Raw genomic sequence first — 16,841 nt, forward strand, 5'->3', positions numbered from 1 at the left:
ATATCATAAGAAAACACAATACACAGATATACTAAAAATAAAGGTACTTTATTTTTATGACAATATGCCAAAAGTATCTCAGTGAGTACCCTCAGTATGAGGATAGCAAATATACACAAGATATATGTGCACAATACCAAAAATATGCAGTATAGTATTAGAAAACAGTGCAAACAATGTATAGTTACAATAGGATGCAATGGGGACACATAGGGATAGGGGCAACACAAACCATATACTCCAAAAGTGGAATGCGAACCACGAATGGACCCCAAACCTATGTGACCTTGTAGAGGGTCGCTGGGACTGTAAGAAAACAGTGAGGGTTAGAAAAATAGCCCACCCCAAGACCCTGAAAAGTGAGTGCAAAGTGCACTAAAGGTCCCCAAAGGACATAGAATTTGTGAAAGGGGAATTCTGCATGAAAGACACAAACCAGCAATGCAACAACGATTGATTTCCAAACGAGGGTACCTGTGGAACAAGGGGACCAAGTCCAAAAGTCACAAGCAAGTCGGAGATGGGCAGATGCCCAGGAAATGCCAGCTGTGGGTGCAAAGAAGCTGCCACTAGGCAGTAGAAGCTGAGGATTCTGCAGGAACGACAAGGGCTAGAAACTTCCCCTTTGGAGGATGGATGTCCCACGTCGTGAAGTCGTGCAGAAGTGTTTTCCTGCCGAAAGACCGCCAACAAGCCTTGCTAGCTGCAAATCGTGCGGTTAGGGTTTTTGGATGCTGCTGTGGCCCAGGAGGGACCAGGATGTCGCCAATTGCGTCAGGGGACAGAGGGGGCGCCCAGCAAGACAAGGAGCCCTCTCAGAAACAGGCAGCACCCGCAGAAGTGCCAGAACAGGCACTACGAAGAGGAGTGAAACGGTGCTCACCCGAAGTTGCACAAAGGAGTCCCACGCCGCCGGAGGACAACTTAGAAAGTCGTGCAATGCTGGTTAGAGTGCCGTGGACCCAGGCTTGGCTGTGCACAAAGGATTTCTGCCGGAAGTGCACAGAGACCGGAGTAGCTGCAAAAGACGCGGTTCCCAGCAATGCAGTCTGGCGTGGGGAGGCAAGGACTTACCTCCATCAAACTTGGACTGAAGAGTCACTGGACTGTGGGAGTCACTTGGACAGAGTTGCTGGATTCAAGGGACCTCGCTCGTCGTGCTGAGAGGAGACCCAAGGGACTGGTGATGCAGTTCTTTGGTGCCTGCGGTTGCAGGAGGACGATTCCGTCGACCCACAGGAGATTTCTTCGGAGCTTCTCGTGCAGAGAGGAGGCAGACTACCCCCACAGCATGCACCACCAGGAAAACAGTCGAGAAGGCGGCAGGATCAGCGTTACAGAGTTGCAGTAGTCGTCTTTGTTACTTTGTTGCAGTTTTGCAGGCTTCCAGCGTGGTCAGCAGTCGATTCCTTGGCAGAAGGTGAAGAGAGAGATGCAGAGGAACTCTGATGAGCTCTTGCATTCGTTATCTAAGGAAATCCCCAAAGCAGAGACCCTAAATAGCCAGAAAAGAGGGTTTGGCTACTTAGGAGAGAAGATAGGTTAGCAACACCTGAAGGAGCCTATCAGAAGGAGTCTCTGACGTCACCTGCTGGCACTGGCCACTCAGAGCAGTCCAGTGTGCCAGCAGCACCTCTGTTTCCAAGATGGCAGAGGTCTGGAGCCCACTGGAGGAGCTCTGGGCACCTCCCAGGGGAGGTGCAGGTCAGGGGAGTGGTCACTCCCCTTTCCTTTGTCCAGTTTCGCGCCAGAGCAGGGCTGAGGGGTCCCTGAACCGGTGTAGACTGGCTTATGCAGAAATGGGCACCATCTGTGCCCATGAAAGCATTTCCAGAGGCTGGGGGAGGCTACTCCTCCCCTGCCTTAACACCTTTTTCCAAAGGGAGAGGGTGTAACACCCTCTCTCTGAGGAAGTCCTTTGTTCTGCCATCCTGGGCCAAGCCTGGATGGCACCCAGGAGGGCAGAAACCTGTCTGAGGGGTTGGCAGCAGCAGCAGCTGTAGTGAAACCCCCTGAAAAGGCAGTTTGGCAGTACCAGGGTCTGAGCTACAGACCTGTGGGATCATGGGATTGTGCCAACTATGCCAGGATGGCATAGAGGGGGCAATTCCATGATCATAGACATGTTACATGGCCATATTCGGAGTTAACATTGTGAAGCTACACATAGGTAGTGACCTATGTGTAGTGCACGTGTGTAATGGTGTCCCCGCACTCACAAAGTCCGGGGAATTTGCCCTGAACAATGTGGGGGCACCTTGGCTAGTGCCAGGGTGCCCACACACTAAGTAACTTTGCACCTAACCTTTACCAGGTAAAGGTTAGACATATAGGTGACTTATAAGTTACTTAAGTGCAGTGGTAAATGGCTGTGAAATAACGTGGATGTTATTTCACTCAGGCTGCAGTGGCAGGCCTGTGTAAGAATTGTCAGAGCTCCCTAAGGGTGGCAAAAGAAATGCTGCAGCCCATAGGGATCTCCTGGAACCCCAATACCCTGGGTACCTCAGTACCATATACTAGGGAATTATAAGGGTGTTCCAGTATGCCAATGTGAATTGGTCACTAGCCTGTTAGTGACAATTTGGAAAGAAATGAGAGAGCATAACCACTGAGGTTCTGGATAGCAGAGCCTCAGTGAGACAGTTAGTCATAACACAGGTAACACATTCAGGCACACTTATGAGCACTGGGGCCCTGGCTGGCAGTGTCCCAGTGACACATACAACTAAAGCAACATATATACAGTGAAAACATGGGGGTAACATGCCAGGCAAGATGGTACTTTCCTACATCTAGCACATGCAGGTTTCCTTGGTAAAAGAGAAGCTTGAGCGCCTGGCCAGACATTTTTTCAGCTTACTATTGGTGAAGAGCGGTCACTCATCTGGGGTTATAGTGCCAAGGCAGGGCATGCTTTCTTTAATTTAGTGGCCCAGCGTTGCTTCCCTGCACCATGCGTATATTACAAACTGGCCACAGGCTGACAACAAATTGTAAATTAAAAACTAAGGCTAAGTAAAATAAAGAAAACAATTTAAATATTAGTTATGTGGCAGTGTATGGCGTTACACTGCCTGATGATTAGCAACCACTTGTGGACCACCATCATTTGATTTTAATACAGCTGCCATGTTAGGGGAACCGGAACCCCTCTGGAGCCAATTGGTCTGCAGTACAATCTACCATGTGATTATGTTCGAATACATTGACCATGTTAGGGAGCGAATACGTGTGTAGCAAGCATTTTTTTTTTTGGGTGGAAGTGTTGTAAGCAGGTAAAAGATAACTTTTAATAAGTTTATTTAATCATGTACGACGCAGGGTACAAAGTTACAAATATACAACACACATTGGCAAAACCAGTAGTTCTCTATTTATCAGTTGATGTTGGCAGAGCTTTTTATTGATGTTTTCTTGCACTGCAGCGTTGGTTAGAAGCAAAGTTCAGTTTTTTGTATGGTCCACAAGACTTTTTCACCTAAAAGCGGTCTGGTATACATAATTTACCCCCCCCCCCCCCCCCCCTCTCCCCCAACCCAACCAGGAACTAGGCGTTAATGCTTCTCAGCCCTTCTTTCAGTGAACCGGACACCTGTCGGAATACTCAACAGTTTGAGGCGAAGATTCCATCTTCGAGCTAGTATAGTCATGCCTGCTAAATTCACACAACAAATGTAAAACACTTGTATTCCACTGGAAGGTCGCATCTTCTGATCAATCAAACATTCCGCTCAAGGGAAATCAACTGTGGGTAGCGCCAAAGTCCCTCTGTCAGTAGTGCTTGTTAAAGATGGCTTGGTGACAGCTGTACTGTGAAGCCAGACTTAAAACTGATATTTGTGGTTTTTGCAAAAGAGCACTGAGTGCCCAGTAGGCGTGTACTCATTCCGCACCAGTTATTGAGTTTCATGATTTGATAGACGTGCTTTTTTATGTTTTGACAGTTATCTCTTCGTTGTAGGAACATTCTAGTGGACGGCCTGCAGCCTACCATGGACGGGAAGGCAGCTGACTTTCTACAAATCTAAGTTTGCATTTCATGGATCACTCGCAAGGAGCAGCGGTTGGTGATCGCAGATCCAGTGGCGATGAGGTGCCTGCTGGCCTGCGGCAGTGTCGGGACTGGTCCTTTCAAGGCAAGTATGGCGTTGGCATGTTGGACCTTCTACAATGAGCCAAAACGTGTTACTTTGCCTTCCCCCATCATAGCCGCAGAGGCGTCCTGGATGGTAAAGTGCAGTTTTAAAATGTCAAATGTTTTTATTAACATTTCACATAAGCTATGTTCAAGCAATAGATATGTATGCTTGAGTATACATTTCTTTGCGCACATTTTGCGTGCATCTATTTTTCGGGAGGCAGCAGACTTTGTATTGAGATCTATATTTGTCAACTCTTTCCACTAAGCTTAAGAATACCTCGCTTGAAACCACGGGTACAAGTTAACCTCTTAACGTTGTCTTTCACTTTTTTCCTCAGTCTGAAAAGGCTGAAGGCTTAGCCTAATTAAACAGAATCTTAATTTTTATTTGAGCAGACCTTGGTATGCTGATCTAACCTAGTACACTCAACATGACCTATATAGAGTTAGGTTCAAGGTACTGTTTGCCAAGTACAAGAGCCTTAGTTTGGAGGGTGGTGGGGGGACGAGTGGATTTCCCAACACTCACTCCGTCTTATCTTGATAACATACATTATAGACAAGAAGGGCAAATGAGAGGGGCTTTGGGGCAATGGAAAGGGAGAAGAGTACTGATTGGTGGGGGTAATAAGTGAGAGAAAGTACAATTTTTGTTAAAATAACCAGCATTCTGAAGACTTTGAAAACGTAGAGATGGGAGTGGATGTGTTGTTGTTTTTGTTGCGTTTGTATGGAAAAATGCCTTATGAAATCCGAGGTACACCGCACCATACCCGACTGAGAGCAGCTGTATCCCAAAACTGAACAGAAAACACATTTATTGGCGGGGTGTAACACCCCAACCCCTCCACCCCACCGAACCTGTGCCCCTGAGTTATTCCCTGTTTTTGTTGTCTAGCAAAGTTTAGTGTTTTAACATCCTTTTAGAGTCAAATCTGATCATTTTCAGGATGAATAAAACAGGTGTCCAGCATTGGTTCTCGATGGCTGGAGCCATTTTAGCATTTTGGACCATCCGCAGGAGATAAAAGTAAAATGTATCTTAACAAGAATCATTAATGTAGACATTTGTTAGTAAATATCGGGCATAGATCCCCTTTCACTTGGTCCTTTGTTGTACAGTAGATGCTGTATAACATCACAGCCTTAAGTTTTTGGATGTTTTCTCAACCTGCAACCAGCATCTTACTAAGTATAACTTTGATGACACCACATAAGATAGGTATTATGTACTTACTTTACCCTTTAGCATGTAAAATACGTGCACACAATTGATGTTTCTATGAGGAGTGGAACCGGGAGTCACCCTTGGTCCTGAAGAGGAGCCTAGGGGTAAGGCTCTGAAACGTAGACCAGGAAGGCAGGTACACTGTATACCCTACTTTCACATAACCCCTCTTTTTGGGGTCGAGCATGCAAGTGTCCTAGTCTGCTGTAATCTCTCTGTGGGCTTTTAACCAAGCCCACAGCACGCCCATTGTTTTAATTGGTTGATGGGTTTGCCTCTTAAAAATCGCTTGAGTTAATTTGTGATAGGCTTGCATACGTCATGCCTTTTCTGGTGTTTAGCCCTCCTTGAGCGCACCGGGCAACTACTGAAAATATACGAGGCTTCATGTTTTCCGCATGGGTTCTGGACTACTTTTTCTTTTTATTTGCTAGTCAGCATGATCTCGCTGGGCAGTAGTCGAGCACTTTGCATGACATCGACTCAGTTACATGGATAATTCCACTTTTGCCGGTTACATTGATAATTCCCCTTTTGCCGATACGTTTGACTGCGAGCGAGCTTCTTTTTCCATTTGTGTGTCTCCTTCCCGATCATGGTGGCCGTCTGCTCGCTTATGTAAAATGAAAATTAAAAGTCCGGTTTGTCCGATTAGGACTTTAAAACGCTAATAGCTCTAAGTCAAGCAAATGCGAGACCATTGCATTGTAAATGCTTGTTTAATCATACCACCACTAGGAGATCTATTAAAATATTGGGACTGCTAGGAGACAGGTATTTTTAATTTTTCCGAGACCCCACCACTCTTATCCCTTACCAGAATCACAATGATGTAACACCACCAGTGCTCTCCCGTATTCCGTTGGCCGCAGCACGCCCTGCAGGGTAGCGGAACGGGAGGAACCCAATGATGAAGCATGCCACCAAGGAGTAACCCAGGTGGGTGAGGGTTTTTCTAAAGGAAAATACTTCTTTCCTTGCCCATCCTTTGGGTACTCCCTTCCTGCTGGGTCTTTATGTAATGTAAAATAAATCTGTAGACATGCAGACGCATTAGTCAAACTTTGTAGAGAATACAAAGTGCTGTGAGATATGGTTTGGGTGTATGGTTACCGTTGGTAATTCAGGCTATGGGCATCATCTTCTAAAATGTTGAAAATCTGAAATCATTTGTACTGCTGTTTTTAAACAAGTACTGGCATTTACTTTGTGTTTAGGGAATCCAAAAATGCGAGGGGCTGCAGTGAGCATATTTGGGAATGGTGCTTGCCTTACTAATGGAGTCCCTGTCTGGAAAGTTAAAGAATGATAGGATCTTTTTTATATCAATAAAAGTATTACGGTGGATCCTTATTGTTGGGCCTGGCCCTTTTTGCAGGGTCATCCCCAAACTTTTTGCCTCTTTCCTCCTATTTTTCCTGACCTGTTTTGTTGGCTTTTGAATTCTGAGCACTTTACCACTGCTAAAGAGTGCTAAACTGCATATGCTCCTGTGTAAATTGTTCTGTTAATTGCGTTATCCATGATTGGCATATTTGATTTACTAGTAAGTCCCTAGTAAAGTGCACTAGAGGTGCCCAGGGCCTGTAAATCAAATTCTCCTAGTGGTTGTGCTACCCACATAAGTAGCCCTGTAATCATGTCTTAGACTGCAGAGTCTGTGTGTGTAGTTTTAGACTGTAGATTTGACTTGGCAAGTGTCCCTACTTGCCAGGCCTAACCCTTCCCTTTTCCTACATATAAGACACCCCAAGGTAGGCCCTAGGTAGCCCCATGGGCAGGGTGCAGTGTATGGTTAAGGTAGGACATATACTAATGTGTTTTATATGTCCTAACAGTGAAATACTGCCAAATTCGGTTCTCACTGTTGCAAGGCCTAACTCTCTCATAGGTTAACCTGTGGGCTACCTTTAAACATGATTAAAGTGTAGATTCCCTTTGGGAGCAGATAGACATATGGACTTTGGGACCTCTGAACTCACAATTTAAAAATACATCTTTTAGTAAAGTTGGTTTTAAGATTGTGTGTTTGAAAATGCCACTTGTAGAAAGTGGGCATTTTCTTGCTTGAACCATTTTTGTGACTCTGCCTTTTTGTGGATTCCCTGTCTGGGTTAGTTTGACAGTTGGGCTGTTGGCACCTCTCTTCAGACAGTGACACTAAGGGGGCTGGGGTGTAGCCTGCATATTCTGATGAGCCATCTGTGCTAGGAGGGAGGGGTGGAGTGGTCACTCGTACCTGAAAGGGCTGTGCCTGCCCTCACACAATGCAGACTCCAACCCCCTGGTGTGTGTCTGAAGCCTTGCCTGGGCAAGGCAGGATTTCACAAACAAGTGAGACTTTTCCTTTGAAGTAAGCCTACTTCAAAGGCCAAAATGGGTATAAGAAGAGAACCCAAAACCACGGACTTTAGACACTCTACCTCACAGACACTTCCTGGTGAAGAAACGTGTAACCAAAACCTCCATCCTGCTAAGACGAAACTGTCTGGCTGCCCAAAGGACTCACCTGACTGCTTTCTGTGAAGGACTGCTTCCTTTCTGTTGCCCTGCTGCCTTGCTGCTTTCTGGCTGAGGTGAAGAAGTGCTCTCCAAGGGCTTGGATAGAGCTTGCCTCCTGTTCCCCGAAATCTCAGGACTAAAAAGACTTCATCTCCTCAAGAAGGACTCCTTGTGTGGCGAAATTCGACGCAGAGCCTGCACTGCAGTGAAAATGCCACTGCACACTGAACCGTAACGACGCAGCCCGACTTTGCAACAAGAAGATTGATGCAGCGCCAGCGTAGCAACGGGAAATTCGATGCACGGCCACTGGATTGTTGCATAGCAGAGCCGGAACCACGCAGCCCGACTTCCAGAGAGGTATTGACGCAGCACCTGCCATGCGGTACAAAATTCGATGCAACGCCCACCAGATCGACGCAGCTCCTATGACTTTGTCCTGCCAGCGCAGGAAATCCATGCACCGTCTCTGGGGTGCCTTCAAACCCCGTAAACTGAAGAGGATCCACGACCAAGCGCCGTAAATCGACGCACAGCTGTCCCTGTGTGTAAACTAAACGACGCATCGCTGTGTGCGACCTGAGAAATCTACGCACATCCCTTTGTTTCCACGTTTCTCCTCCTCTGCGGCCATTTGTGGAGATTTTTCACGCGAACCAGGTACTTTGTGTGGGAAAGAGACTTTGTTTGCTTTTAAAAGACTTAAGACACTTTATATCACTTTTCAGTGATATCTCAACATTTACTTATTGCATTTTAATCGTTTTGACCTGCATTTAACAGGATAAATCTGATATATCTTTATAAACACTGTGTGGTGTATTTTTGTGGTGCTATATGGTGGTATTGTATGATTTATTGCACAAATACTTTACACATTGCCTTCTAAGTTAAGCCTGACTGCTCAGTGCCAAGCTACCAGAGGGTGGGCACAGGATAATTTGGATTGTGTGCGATTTACCCTGACTTGAGTGAGGGTCCTTGCTTGGACAGGGGGTAATCTGACTGCCAACCAAAGACCCTATTTCTAACACTTATGTTAAATTAATGACTATCTTGCCCAGTTTTCACACAATAGGACAGGCTGACTGCTGGTTCTTAGCTTTCAGAAGGTTTCTCAGTGATCTACTGCCACGCCACACCAGCTTCTTTTTTTTGGTGTAGAAGCATACACAAACTTCACTTATACTTCTGTATGTGTTTCTAATTGTGTGTCAAAGCCTGTTTGTGCTTTGGTATGCCACATAGGGCACAGCAGACCTGGCCATCCTTACCTTGGATTTTAGGGTGGTATTTACCAAAGAATTCTGTAGGTGCTTGGGTGGATGTTATACTGGCATCAGGAGAGGGTTGATCCCTGAACAACTCTTCCAGTAGCTGTGATTACTTTCCTTAGCTTAGGGTCCTGTTTATTTTTTAGACTATTTTGAAGGACGTAGCTGAACTGGAAATTAACCTTTTTATTTTCTGTTGTTTTCAATATAAGAATAAGTTGTGGAAGACGCTGTTAAAAGGTTTTGGACATATCTTGTGGGATCAGTGCGAGCACATAGCTATGATCTATAATTTTAATTCAATGCTCCTTATTGTATGACTGGGTAAAATTAGTGCCTGGTGCTGAGGGAGCCTGAACTGGAGGTTACACATACAGCTGTTGACCTGAACGTATGTGTGATGAGCATTATGGCCATTTTCGAACTTAGTAGCTAGAAGCGAGGTACATTGAGGACGTGGAGGGAAACTTGATTAGATACATCATGTTTCTTCCAGAATTTGTTATAAACTTGTTTTATTTAGAAAGTTTTTGGTGTGGATGGATGATGCTTTCTGCCTGATTGAAGTATTGATGAAGTGCATTCCAGGTTATTTTGCATATAGTTGTGAAGCAGGGGGTCGAAATTGGATTTGCTGTATTTTTTTTTTTTTTTTTTTTTGTAGGGTGGGCTCCCGAGCTCTTCTGAGAATCAGTCATGGAAGAGGGGTTGTTATCCTGGTGTTAGTCAAGTCTTCTCAATTTGTTCCTTTGGTCAGTTGAGAATTTTGAGAGAAAAGTGTGTTTAAATCGCCACTGAGCTCCCCTGTAGCTAAAGCAATGGAGGATAATAAACACTCCTGTTACAAGTGTCTCTTATTTGGTACCATTTTACCATTTATTTTTTTCTTTGTGTGGTATTTTGTGCCCGACATTGGTGTCTATATATCCTCCGAGCCTTGACCTGAATGAATGTGGATTTCTGTGGCATTTTGCTGTTGCCTGGTCTTTATAAGGCTTTAGCTGCGATGTTAAAAAGTATTTGTGCCTTCAGTGGAAGAGTTAATGTGTCCTTCTTCAGTCTGGTGCGGTTATCCTTGATGATGGGGACTCACAATATTGACGTGCTAATATCGATCTGCTATAGTATCGACTCCACAGTAAGAGCTTGTACTTCATGGTAAGTAGATGTGGCATTAGGCCAGTAAATCTAGACCTATATGTAACCTTTTACCTTGACAGTGTAGTAGTGGTTGATATTGTGGCGTCAATATTTTGTAGTTTACCATCTAATTGGACATTAAACTCCCTTCTTAGTTGCTTTGCAATGTATGATCTTGAGCAAACCTTTTCGATCCATGTGCCAGTTCCTTATTGGTTTAGACTTACAGAACCTGTGAATGTCAGTGTTCCAGTTATGAGTTATATACAAGTAAAGGAGGCGATCACGCTTTTTTCTTTTCGGAGAAGGCAGCTCATTCGCTCAGTTTTTCTTTCCTGGCAGCCACAACCCTCTTTTGCCTAAAGAAAAGGACGTTCCACTGTAGGTTTTACTCTATTTTGAAATGGCCTTACTTGTTCAAAGAGGAGGGGGGGGGAGTTACGCCCTTAATCCGCACTCTTCCGTTCCTGTTCTTTGTGGCGCGCTCCAGAGATGAAGGGCTGCGGAGAGACTGGCAGGCGCACTGGTATTAACGCCAGTTTGTTTTCGCGCCTTGGAAAGAGTGAATATTAAGAAGGTAGCATCTTTTTGGGATGAGAACTATTGCGAATCTCCACGGTAAAGATTAAAACGGGCCTCATCCTAGCGCCTAGGGGCAGCGTTGTCTACGTTATCACATAAGCTCATTGGTCAAACAGCATGCACCGTATTTACTGTTCTCAGAGTAAGGGTTCTTTTGACTATCTTCTCCGTGCATTTAGATGTCTGCCTGGAGTGCTGTTCCGGCAGCTCTCCCGGGAGAGGCTCCGCCCCTTCCCCTCCACGCCCCCGGGCAAGCCCCGCTGTGCACACGTAGGTGTGAGCTGCCGCTAGATGGAACCGGTGTTGTAATACGCAGGCTATAAATACCGAGCGGACACCATGTGATCTCGCCGCGTCAGGCGGCCAACACCTGTTTGTTCTCCACACCTCGGTTTAGTGTTCGTCGATAGCCTGCCGGGCAGGAGCTGAACTTAGCACTTTTGGTTTGTACTGCGCAACCACCAGCGTGTGAAACGCGTCAGAGCCTTACCATAGACCAGTGGTCTTCATAATTTTTAAAACGCCCCGCACCCCTCCCCGCCCAGTTTTGGGGGGGCGGGGGGGGGAATATGTGGAGCCCCCACTGCCACATTTTTTACAATTCTGTTAAATTGGCAACCTCTATGTCGCGACTTATTGAAACATTGAAATTACGTTATGTTACTGTTTAAAAGATGCAATACATGTTGCCAAACATACTGTTCTGGTCCGACAGGCCTTACTAACTTGAACGTATTCAGTGTGATTAATGGGGGTGGTAATGAGGGTTTTGCAGGGTGTTTGGAGTCCCTTCCTTTTCGAAACTCACTCCCAGCTTGGATATAAATGACCAAACGTGTTAGTGATGGTCCGTTACAGAGCGGTTGCTGCTCATTTTTCTCTGCTTAAAACAAAGCCCTGTTATCAGTATGTTTTTTTGGCCAGAGCCTGGTGCTCCTCTCAGATCGTTTGAGGACCCCTTGGGAGTGGTTAAGGAGAGAGGGTGGTCTGACCCCCGTCCCCCCTAGTTTGAATACCCCTGCCGTAGACCGAAGTAGTTTGCTCTGTTCCCTCTGTGGAAGTTGAGACATCGGTCTGACAAAGCTCCTAGACCCCTAATCCCCCAGGCATATGGCAGTCATTAGTGCAGCAGGAGCAGTGGCACTGGGGCCAGGGGTGTGAGGGACCTTACGTACCCTAGCCAAGCCACAGATCCCTACGTATACAAATGTGCAACTGTCATCGGTGCAGCAGGTGCACTAAGTTTTTACATGCCAACCCTCCCAATTCAGGTGGGAGACTACCGATTTCACGGCTAGTCTTTCGCCTCCTGCTCTCTGTATGTAAACCCGATTGGGGGGGGGGGGGAAACCCATACCTTTGGATATCTAATGTCCGATCCTGCTTCAGCAGTCATGTAAATCCCAGTCATAACAGTAACCCTGTTCAGGCCCCAATATAAGTCAATGGGGGAAATATATTCTCACGATTTTTTTTTTTTTTTTTTAAATATAAACTTTTCTAGAAATTTCTCACTTTTCTAGAAATCTCTCACTTTTCTCTTTTAAAATGTTGGCATGTATGTTGCACTGTGACTCAGGGGTGAGCAGGTCCCACTGCACCCTGGGTAGCTAGTCTCTGAACGCTCAGTCCACAGGGAACGTACCGTAACATGTGTTTCAGTATCTTTGAGACGGCTGTTTTTATGCATTAAAGCCTGCACCCTTTGTAAATGTAACCCGACTGCCCTCCTAATAGTAATATAAAAATGTGCACACAGTATGTCTTTATGACATTATTTTTTTTTAAAACAAATAAAGGGTTTGTTTTATGTAGTGCTTCCTATAGCATATATTTCAATTTTGGAGCAATGTAAAAAGGCGCTCCAGTTAGTCAAATCAGTGATGCCTATTCCATCAGTCTCAGAAGGATGAAATGCTGAGATGCCATGGGGGCTTCATATCAGTGTCCTGCAGGCTATATATTTTCTCTGTCGCATTCACATGTGCCTATCTGCATGCACATCATTTGAAGTAGTGATTTGTACTATAATGTACTTTCTTTAGCCCAGTGTTAGGATGCACCATTTCTTTTGTTCACTGTTTTATTTTATTTTTTCCTAAAACACAAGTTAGAAATGGCCTTGCAAAAGGAAAAAAAACAAAAACACTTTTAAAATATATGCCCTAAAAGCACATTTTAGTTACTTTTATTTGGACGACTAAACAATTTTCAAATAGGATAGTAGATCTTTAATTTTGTCTAGAGTCATATGCTCATTAACAGGTAATGACTTTAAGAGATTGTTAGAGAACCAGATACCAAGATCACTTTTCGTTGCCACTGAAGACCGGCCTGTCCAATACAAGAGTGATAATGGACATTGAGGAGCATTACTTCAGTCTTGTTTCTATTTAAGTTGTACCCCGAAAATTACGCAAAGGATCGAATCAGGTTAATTACTTTGGGGATTGTAGTGCCAGGGTCTTCTGAGGATAATTATGTCATCAGCATAGGCAGCTGTTTTAATTGTATGTGATCCTAAAGTGACACCTATGATATCAAGAGCTTGATTAATCAGAAGCAAGAGAGGGTCTATCACCAGAAGGAACAGAAGGGGAGATGGAGGACACCCCTGACGAAGTGGAAAGAAGGAGCCCCGCTAATTCTTATTCTAGGAATTGGATAAGCATATAGAGAATTAATACTCGAAGAAAATAATCCACCTAGATTATAATGGCTTCAAGATAGGGCCAATACACTATCAAAAGTCTTTTCAGCATTTAGAGCGATGGCTACAACAGCCAGAGAAAGGGGAAGGATGGCTTTCTCATTCGAATATATGGCAAATGAGATGAGTACTATTTCATGCCAGTTTACCTTTGACAAACCCGGACTGTGACTGATGGATTAATTCAGGAATCAAGAATTTTAGTCATTTTGTTTGGATTTTTGCGTACATTTTTGCCTTCATATTCAGGAGGTAGGTGGGTTAGTAGTTCTCAGCAGCAAGATGCCCTCATTATGGTGGACAGCTAGGGTAGCCTCTGCTGCTGAATCAGAAACAGCACCAGATGTAGCAAAATGGTGAAACAGTGATTACAGTGTCAGCAAGATCGAATCTGAAAGAGACTTGTAGAACTGAATCAAGAGTCCATCTGGACCGGGAACCTTACCTGCGGTGATGAGTTTAATTGCATGAATAATTTCTTTAGAATCGAATGGTTTGTTGAGGGGTGTGTTCTCTTTATTCTGGAGAAATTTCAGAGGTATATGTTTGAGAAATACACACAAGCATCTTTTGTGGCTACATTTTTTGGGGTGTAAAGGGAGGCATAGAAATTCCTAAAGATCTCTAAAATATCTGGTGTTTTACTTTGTGACAACTTGGGAATCTTTGATTGCACTTATGATAGAATTATTGCATTTAAATTTCAGATAAGCTGCTAGAGATTTGCCGGCCTTAATTAAATAGAAAGGTTTCTTACTCGTTTGGGCCTGTACTGCTAAGTGTTTTTTTAATTTTTTTACTTATAATGGAATTGTATTCATATTTGAGTTTCTTAATCTCTGCCATAAGAGAAAGGTCCTTGGAATGGCTATAAAATGCCTTTTTTTTAATTTTCTTATCAAGGTTGAACAAAAGTTTGATATCTTCTTTTTAGCCATCTCACTAATGCAGAAGCCACTAGTGGCACATTTCAGACCATCTCATGGGACCACTGGGGAGGAAACCGACCCAGTGTTCTCCTTTTAGAAATTGTGAAATTTCTTTAACCAGCAATAGTCTGCCTGTCTCCAATCAACTGGGATTTATAAAGCGTGGCAAATCACCCATGAGGGTCTCAAGGCACTCGAGTTGCTAGCTGCTTTGCAGTGCCCTTTTCATTTGAACAATGTCTTGAGTGCTTTCCTGAATTCATGGCGTGATGTGGCATTCCTGAGGTGCAAGGCAAGCATATGCAATATGACGAGATCAGGATGAGAACAAGGCATCAGTAAAACGATTGCACAACACTTAGAGGATATATATTGTGGATCTTATTAAAAAAAATATACAGATCTTGGCACTGGGTTATGATCGAAGCACTGTCATGAATGGATATTACCACCTATATGCAGAGAAAATGTAACCCCTCAAAAGTCTAGTGTGTTGGGGGTGGGGAGGAATTAGTAGGATGCACAACCAATTTACACTTGGATCTTGGCATGCTTACAATGTTCCATAAAGCCCCTGCTACCACAATTAGAAAGCTTCCCCTGTTCAGCAACCTTTTACGAGGACTAGACTACAAATTCTCTAGCCGCCATGTAGGACAAGTTCTTTCTGGTAGAGACTCGGGCCTGATTTTAGATCTTGATGGATGAATACTCTTTTGCAAACGTTACAGATATCCCGTCCACTGTGTTACGATCTCCGTAGGATACATTCAGATGGTAATACGGTGGACAGGATAACAGTCACATTTGTGGTGGAGTATTCCCCTCCGCCAAGATCTTAATCGCGCCCTCTATCTAGCCGCAGATTGCTTACCTTTTAAATATTTCTGAGGCGTTAGACAGGAAACTTTTTCGTAGTACCCCTGTACTCTGAAAGGTGGTGCTTTTTTGTGGCGCACTTCTAGTGCGCCTCTTAAAGGCATGTTTGCCTCTGCACCAACGTTGGTAATATGGTGCGGACGCAGAGGCAAAGTGATTTTCAGATTTGCATGGGGCCACAGCCCCATGCACATGAGGGAACACCCCTTGAATATACATGTGCAGCGGTGCATCTGCGACCCCTTCTGTAATACCATTATGCCCTGGGGTTCAGTTCTGTTGCCCCCCCTTCCAAGAGCACAATTACCTAGCCCCAGATAGAGGACACAGTTCTACCCCATACCATGAATGATTTAGTTCAGAAACAGTGCTGCTTCTGGTGCTGTATTGGAGCTCATAGGCAGTAGCACCACTAGTTTAGGTTTCTCCTTAGCCCCTTCGGTGTGTTTGTTTGAATGGTTTTGTCATGCGCACAGACGCTTATGTACAGAGGACTTAACCATTCCTTCCTCATCACACAAGCCCCAAATACCTCTACTTTTCACAGCAGGGGGATTTGTTTTTTGCAAAAATAGCCTCGGGAGCTGAGAAAGAGCTTTACCAGCTCCCGAGGCTATTATTATTATTATTTTTTAAAAGTTTTCAGTGAAATGACGAGCTGCACGCTCAGCGCACTGACGTCATTTCACTAAAAACTAAAGTGAAATGGGCAGATCAGCTCATTTCACTTTCACTGCTGAGGTCCTTGTACGGCTATCTCAGCACCCTAAGCACTTAGGCAGACGGAAGTGTTATCATTAATGGTACCCTTCCAATGATACCCTTCCCTAGTGGATCCCTGCCTGGGGATCACCGCAAGAGTTGGATTCCCAAAAAGGATCCACTCACTAGACACCAGGGAGGGGGAAGCAGCTCCTTGGGCAAGGGCCTATGCTCGCCCTTAACTTTATGCCATAATACGTCTTTTTGCCCCTCTTTGGGAGGCAGATGGGGACAATCCTTGTGCCCATTTCAGAAAGTCATTGGTTTCCTTGATACCTACTTTTACCATTAATATTTTACCATATGAATTGCTGTATACTCTGTGCACAATGAACAAAACTTTGCAGGGTGCATCTCAGTTATTGGCTTTGGGTACCTTGGGTTCTTGGTGAACCTACAAGCCCTATATGTCCCTGCAACTAGAAGTGTCCAGCAGACTTATATGGTATATTGCTTTCGAATATCTGCCATAATTTTACAGATGAAAACGTAGACACACATGGCTGTTTTTTTTTCAACCCAGTTTCTATATTTTTTTATTTTATCTGTAGCTTCCTATAGGACAACCTTGAAGGACCTACACACATTACCATTTGCTGAATTCAGAATTGTCTACTCTTCAGAAATGTATAGCTTTCCAGGATCCACCAGTAGCTTCACACTCTTTTCTGCCATTAACTGGAAGGAGGTT

At 44.5% G+C, this 16,841-nt stretch overlaps 1 protein-coding gene across 6 annotated transcripts in view; it reads left to right on the forward strand.

Moving 5' to 3' along the window:
* PHACTR4 (phosphatase and actin regulator 4) overlaps positions 1 to 16,841 on the forward strand; it is a 370,026-nt gene that overhangs the window by 90,053 nt on the left and 263,132 nt on the right. For 5 of the 6 annotated variants that reach the window (XM_069224100.1, XM_069224106.1, XM_069224104.1 and 2 more), the window contains one exon: positions 3,965 to 4,139. The exons of the other annotated variant lie outside the window; for it this stretch is intronic. In XM_069224100.1, the coding sequence (XP_069080201.1) occupies positions 4,043 to 4,139 (97 nt within the window). In that variant the 5' untranslated portion in view covers positions 3,965 to 4,042. The remainder of the gene's footprint in view (positions 1 to 3,964; positions 4,140 to 16,841) is intronic. 6 annotated transcript variants of the gene reach the window in all.

Source organism: Pleurodeles waltl, chromosome 3_1, assembly GCF_031143425.1.
Source record: "Pleurodeles waltl isolate 20211129_DDA chromosome 3_1, aPleWal1.hap1.20221129, whole genome shotgun sequence".
NCBI lineage: Eukaryota > Metazoa > Chordata > Amphibia > Caudata > Salamandridae > Pleurodeles > Pleurodeles waltl.